This window comes from Somniosus microcephalus, chromosome 2 (genome assembly GCF_052327205.1).
Source record: "Somniosus microcephalus isolate GS21.2 chromosome 2, FLI_Smic_1.0, whole genome shotgun sequence".
Classification (NCBI taxonomy): domain Eukaryota; kingdom Metazoa; phylum Chordata; class Chondrichthyes; order Squaliformes; family Somniosidae; genus Somniosus; species Somniosus microcephalus.
The window spans coordinates 143050185-143057645 of record NC_140988.1 but is presented as its reverse complement, the minus strand read 5'-3'; the positions used below and the strand labels follow the sequence as shown (position 1 = coordinate 143057645).

The 7461-nt window shown below is 42.3% G+C and overlaps 1 protein-coding gene across 1 annotated transcript in view; it reads right to left on the bottom strand.

Moving 5' to 3' along the window:
* Nucleotides 1-223: 223 nt before the first annotated feature.
* The window catches only part of anxa3a (annexin A3a), a 114588-nt gene continuing 107350 nt past the window's right edge, over nucleotides 224-7461 (bottom strand). Inside the window, exon 14 of the mRNA XM_085963242.1 lies at nucleotides 224-1949. Coding sequence (XP_085819368.1) covers nucleotides 1890-1949 — 60 coding nt within the window. The 3' untranslated portion in view covers nucleotides 224-1889. The remainder of the gene's footprint in view (nucleotides 1950-7461) is intronic.

Here is a 7461-nt window from a genome sequence, read left to right as displayed (position 1 = left end):
TATGTTCTGGTTTTCCTTACCAATTTAACTGTCTTTAATGGTTTAAGCATTTGCATTTGGGTATTAGGATAAATGATGATACCTGCAGTAGATATCTGTTTGACATGTACCTAGTTTGTCAATGTTTTTAGCAAAATAACTGTTGTTTGATGGAAAGAGCTGAACCTTTCCTATTAAAGATAGAAATTAAAGATAGAAACAATAAGGAAATAATTCATAGAGCTTTGATTTGAAATGTATTTTTTATATAATGTTTCTTTATTAAGTTAAAATAAAGATGTTACAAAGCTTATTGAAAAAAATCCAGTTGAACACAACTAAAGCAGGCACAGCTCTTAAGTAACAATATCTGCAAAGTAAATCATTTAAATGTTAATAGTTTTGATTCTGAATAAGAAAACTGGTTACAATTAGTTTAGCAGTTTACTAAAGAAATGCTGCTGCAGCCTAATTATTAAGGCTTTCATTTTTAATTTCAAAATTAAAGCTATAATGTCTATGAATCTTTATAATCAAAGTGGTCAACACCAGTCATTAACTGTACACATGACTACAGTTAAACTGCTTTGTCTGTATTCTTAGCCATTTTTGAGATGGCAAAATATGATAGGTCATGCAAAATTTTATCAGCATGAGTATACTGCAATACTATCAAATATAATTTATTGCTTTCCAAGACTCTTGGATGGTCTGGAGACTCACTGAAATGGACATATTTCTTCTACTCTAAGATCTGCAGCGAAGTTCTTATTTCCATTTTAAAAAATCAATGACAAAAACATTTAAAGTATGTGGCACAGATCAGTTAAACCATCAAAAATGAATCACAAAAATGCAAAATGCAACTTCAACAGCATGTTCAAATTGTGTGCACAACACAAGTGAGCCCATCATATGCTACACATGAGGCTTTATAGGTGCTCCATAGAAAAAACTCCTGGAAAATATATATTTTTTAATGCTAGAATATAATGTTTTGTGTGACTTGAATGTTTAGATGAGCAGTGTCAGTATAAAATTATTACATTTTTTTAGCAACTATTTGGAGTAGTGAAGCTGTTCAAAATTAGGACAAGCAGCTCTTTAACTTCCAATTAATTGAATAACAATTTATAGAGTTCTCACACTGTCGGGTGCATTTTTTCCAGGTTTACTGACCTTCACATATCAGTATTGTCATCAATACAGAGCCCCATACTGACTCCATTATCTTAAAACAATCAGTAGGGGACTCATAGTATGAGGCTAAAGATATTGGATAAAGACATCAGATTCTACAATGACACTGATTAGCCTTGACTGGTATATAGGGATAAAATGAAAAATCAAAGAGAAAATTATTATTTGACCATCCAGATAATCATTGCAAACAGATGGTGAAAATGGCAAGATTACAGAGAAGAAAATCAAATCGAACAATTCAATGACAGATAATGTAATTGAATAAACTTTTATTAATCTAAAAAGAAATCTGGCATACACAACACTACCTATGGTTTATATCTAATTCCAGACAACTATCTCTACACCACCCTATTTAGATCAATCCTAAAACTGGAACCCCTTCCAGTAGAACTCCCATTAACAATAGCAGAGTCAGAGATTAGTGTAACTCCAGCACCATTAACTTGTTGAGTGGTTTTAAAGAATAGGAGCTGGAAATAACATTCTTCTCTCTTTGGTCCTATTTAACACCCTCCAGGGGAGGCAGGAACCAATCTGTCTGTTATCTCACATTTAAAACTGAGCAATTAAGATGCAATATAGACAATTAAATTACCATTTCTTTCACTCTAATTAAACAATTCACAAACACAAGCTCAACTATTCTCTACATTAAAATCCAAATACTGTAGTACAATTGATTTGTTCATCTGTTTAATGGCTCTTTAGTTTCCTGTTCCACAGATTTTAAGCAAAGTAGTCTTGTAATCTCCAGAAGTTTCATCCTAAAACCAGAAATAAATCAACAGTAAAATATAATTTAGATATAAATTTAAAGTCACAATGTTGAAACACTCATAATATGCTCGACAAAAAGGGAGGTAGACAAAAGGCTGGTAACTATAGACCAGTTAGCCTAACATCTGTGGTTGGTAAAATGTTGGAGTCCATCATTAAGGAAGCAGTAACAGGACATTTGGATAAGCATAATTTAATCGGACAGAGTCAGCATGGTTTTATGAAGGGGAAGTCATGTTTGACAAATTTGCTCGAATGCTTTGAGGACGTAACAAACAGGGTGGATAAAGGGGATGTGGTGTATTTGGACTTCCAAAAGGCATTTGACAAGGTGCCACACAAAAGATTACTGCACAAAATAAAAAATCACGGGATTGGGGGTAATATACTGGCATGGGTGGAAGATTGGCTATCTAACAGAAAACAGAGAGTTGGGATAAATGGTTCATTCTCGGGTTGGCAATCAGTAACTAGTGGTGTTCCGCAGGGGTCAGTGCTGGGACCCCAACTCTTTACAATCTATATTAACGATTTGGAGGAGGGGACCAAGTGCAACATATCCAAGTTTGCCGACGATACAAAGATGGGAGGGAAAGCAGTGAGTGAGGAGGACATAAAAAACCTGCTAAAGGACATAGACAGGCTAAGTGAGTGGGCAGAAATTTGGCAGATGGAATATAATGTTGGAAAGTGTGAGGTTATGCACTTTGGCAGAAAAAATCAAAGAGCAAGTTATTATCTAAATGGAGAGAAACTGCAAAGTGCTACAGTACAAAGGGATCTGGGGGTCCTGGTGCATGAAACACAGAAGGTTTGTTGTGTCTCCTATGAGACTTTGGTATTGTGTTTTTGTCTCCCCCTAGTGTTTTACTACTTACCTCCTTACTGTTGATTTATGTCATGTGACACTATTAGAAAGTGAAAGTAAAAACAGAACCACGAGGGAGCCAGAATTCATGGCTGGTGATTCTGCAGCATCTAACGCCATCCTTTTCAGTTTTCCCCTTGGTTGGCATTGTCTGTAAGTAGCCTTTTATCAGATGTTCTTTACGTTTGATCTATGTCACCATTTTTTGATATTTGTGGCCAGATGAGTTAATATATTGCACTTTGTGGAGCTCCGTGGTAGCTAGCTTAGTCTTTCCCCTGGCATTCATGCGTTAGACTTTTGATTGTTGTATCATACTTACCTCAAATTGTAATAGAACTGTTGAGTTATAGTAGTAACGTTTCATTCCACTATCCTAGGTTTTTTTTTGTATTTAGATTGTGATTGTAATACCAATCAGCCTTATTTGATGTTGTAATTTCTTGTTCTCTCTGTAGCTTCACCCTGTGTCATTAAACTGGATGAAAAAGTATCAATTGTCCTGTTTGGTGATGAGGGTTTAGCTGTCTGTCGAATCATAGTCATGAGGAGGACAGAACAGTGAAAAGACACCTTTCTCATGGGCGAATCTACTAAAGGTACAGATGCTCTACGTCATAAGAACATAAGAACATAAGAAATAGGAGCAGGAGTAGGCCAATCGGCCCCTCGAGCCTGCTCCGCCATTCAATAAGATCATGGCTGATCTGATCCTAACCGCCAATCCACTATCACAGAACCATCTCCTGAATCTAACAGAATTAGACACACGAAATAGGAGCAGGATCAGGCTACATGGCCCCTGGGCCCGCTCCGCTATCCACAGGGCCATGACCGATCCGAACCTAGACTCATGTCCAAATTCCTGCCCGCTCCCCGTAACCCTTAATTCCCTTTACTTCTAGGAAACTGTCTATTTCTGTTTTAAATTTATGTAATAATGTAGCTTCTACAGCTTTTTGGGGCAGCATATTCCATGGACCTACCACCCTCTGAGTGAAGTAGTTCCTCCTCATCTCAGTTTTGAAAGAGCAGCCCCTTATTCTAAGACTATGCCCCCTAGTTCTAGTTTCACCCATCATCGGGAACATCCTCCCCGCATCCACCCGATCCAGCCCCTTCACAATCTTATATGTTTCAATAAGATCGCCTCTCATTCTTCTGAACTCCAATGAGTAGAGTCCCAATCTACTCAACCTCTCCTCATATGTCCATCCCCTCATCCCCGGGATTAACCGAGTGAACCTTCTTTGTACTGACTCGAGAGCAAGTATGTCCTTTCTTAAGTATGGACACCAAAACTGTACGCAGTATTCCAGGTGCGGTCTCACCAATACCTTGTACAACTGAAGCAATACCTCCCTATTTTTATATTCTATCCCCCTAGCAATGAAAGCCAACATTCCATTGGCCTTCTTAATCACTTGCTGCACCTGCATACTAACCTTTTGAGTTTTGTGCACCAGGACCCCCAGATCCCTTTGTACTTCAGTACTTTCCAGTTTCTTGCCATTAAGATAATAACTTGCTCTATGATTTTTCCTGCCAAAGTGCATAACCTCACACTTTCCAGTATTGTATTCCATCTGCCAAATCTCTGCCCACTTACTTAGCCTGTCTATGTCCCCTTGCAGGTTTTTTATGTCCTCCTCACTCACTACTTTCCCTCCCATCTTAATATCATCTGCAAACTTTGATATGTCATCATCCTGGGTACATACTTAACACCAACACGAGTCAATGCATCTCCGAAGCCACACATTCCAGACACCAGTCCCACAAGCTGAAATGGAGGAACAGTCACCATTGAAACAAGCAGAGGAGACCAGATCTCACTGTTCTGGCTCCTCCAGGCATTCAAGTAGGTCTGTTACTGGTGCAGCAACAGCGATGGCCAGAGCCAAGGCCGAAGCAGCCAAAGCAAAGATGTCCTTTGCTCAAAAGGAAATGGACATAAAAATGGAAAAGGCACGTATTGAAGCAACATTAGCCGTATTGGATATGGAAAAAGAGGCAGCAGCAGCTCTGGCGGAGGCAGAAGTCCTTGAAGCAGCTGTTGAAGGTGAAGCAACAGGCAGCAACCTTAACCTTCATCTCCCTCATCAAGATCCAGTGCAACGCACCACAGAATACATACAAAGCCACTCCAGGTCACAAGCTGTTAACTCTTCAATGACCGACATGGAGCCTGTTCCAGAATTAATACACGAACAGGAAGAGCCTGGCCATGCATCTCAGCGCCATTGTGAGCTCAACAAAAACACTGTGGAAGAGGACGAACACAAGTTCCAACCAGAAGACCAAAGGCTAACCCATCATTATCGTTCACAACATCTGCAGACCTATCACAGTCCAGCTGCTCTACCTCACTACGAACAGACCCAAGGCATGTCAGATTTCGTGAGGTTCTTCGCACGTCGTGAACTCGTCACCACCGGGCTGCTACAGTTCAATGACCAACCTGAAGACTACAGAGCATGGAGGTCTACTTTTCGGAACACCATAAGAGGGTTAGACCTGTCAGCAAGCGAAGAAATCGACCTACTTGCTAAATGGCTGGGTAAGGAATCCTCTGAGCACACCAAGAGACTTCGAGCTGTGCACATTAACCTCCCGGAAAGGGGGTTGAAGATGATATGGGATCGTCTGGACGAGAGCTATGGCTCCCTGGAGGTGGTTGAGAATGCACTATTTAAGAAGCTGGAGAACTTTCCCAAGATCCTCAATCGAGACCACCTGAAGCTCAGAGAGTTAGGTGACGTCCTAATGGAAATTGACTCAGCGAAAACTGAGGGAAGTCTGCCAGGTCTTCTGTACCTTGACACGGCACGCGGGATAAATCCCATTGTTGAAAAGTTACCATTCAACTTGCAGGAAAACTGGATAACTCAGGGATCAAAATATAAGGAAGATCACAACGTTCCCTTCCCACCTTTCTCCTTTTTTGCCAAGTTTATCTGCCAGCAGGCTAAAATAAGAAACGACCGAAGCTTCTTCTTCTCCACTCAAAGCCCTGGGCCACCGAAGACAGCACAGTCTGCTACAAGGTCCAGCCAGAGAACTCCAGTGTCAGTTCATAAAACCGAAATGTCACTGTCCACCAGCTCCTCCAGCGACGACGCAGATGGGAAAACAGACGACCCCGTCAAGCAATGCCCCATTCACAACAAGCCGCACCCGCTCAGGAGGTGTCGGAGCTTCAGAGAACGGACTTTGGAGGATCGCAAATCGTTCTTAAAGGAACGTGGCATCTGTTATAAATGCTGTTACTCTTCAACTCACCTGGCACGGGACTGTAACACGGCCGTCAAATGTGCAGAATGCAATAGCGAAGGCCACAACACAGCACTCCACCCAGGTCCAGCCCCCTGGGTCTCAACAGCCTCTAACGCCGCAGCAGAGCACGGCGGGGAGGAAGAGGAAGACATTCTGACACCTGAAGTAGCCTCACATTGCACCAAGGTCTGCGGAGCACACATCAGCGGCAAATCCTGTTCCAAAATCTGTCTTGTGACAGTCTACCCTGAAGGACAGCAAGAGAAAGCCATAAAGATATACGCCATGCTGGATGATCAGAGTAACAGATCACTCGCCAAGTCTCAGTTCTTTGACCACTTCAACATAGAAGGAAACAGCTCCCCATATTCACTGAAAACTTGTGCCGGCCTAGTGGAGAAATCAAGAAGGAGGGCCAGTGGTTTCGTAGTGGAGACCCTTGATGGAAAGACGAGTCTGCCTCTGCCTACACTAATCGAGTGTAACCAGGTGCCTAATAACAGGTCAGAGATCCCTACACCTGAAGCAGCGCTTCATCATGGTCATCTCAAACCAGTGGCTTACCAGATTCCACCGTTGGACCCTCAAGCTCCCATCCTGCTTCTACTAGGCAGAGGCATATTGAGAATCCACAAGGTACGTGAACAGATAAATGGTCCATACAACTCACCTTATGCTCAGAGACTTGACCTAGGGTGGGTCATCATCGGTGATGTTTGTCTGGGAAACGCCCACAGACCTGCCAAGGCGAACACATTCCATACAAATGTGCTGGAGAATGGTCGCCCTCACTCTTTGATCCGTGTCCCAACAGCTTTCAAGTGAAAGAAAGATACGGCATACAGGTTCCAAGCTCTCTCTCCGATGATCCTACTGAGCAACCAGAACACGGAAAGCAAGAGGATCGTCTGGGTCAGGCAGTCTTCAAAAGGACGAGTGACGATGACAAATTAGCTCCTTCCATTGAGGACAAACTCTTTATAAAGAACATGGATGATGAGGTCTTCATGGACAGTAGCAATAGCTGGTTCGCTCCTCTACCGTTCAGAACTCCAAGACGACGGCTTCCTAACAACCGAGGACAAGCACTCAATCGACTCATCTCTCTCCGCCGCACGCTGGAAAGAAAGCCGGATACAAAAGACCACTTCATTTCATTCATGCAGAAAGCCTTTGCCTCAGAAGACCACGCCAATGACCTAAAGGACCTGGACCTTGGAGTTGACTTACCTCCTCTACAGCGCAGCCTTGGGCTCAGTTGGGACCTGAATACGGATACCTTTACCTTCCAAGTTGAAGACAGCGAAAAGCCCTTCACTCGTCGTGGTGTCCTTCCTACGATGAATTGCCTGTTC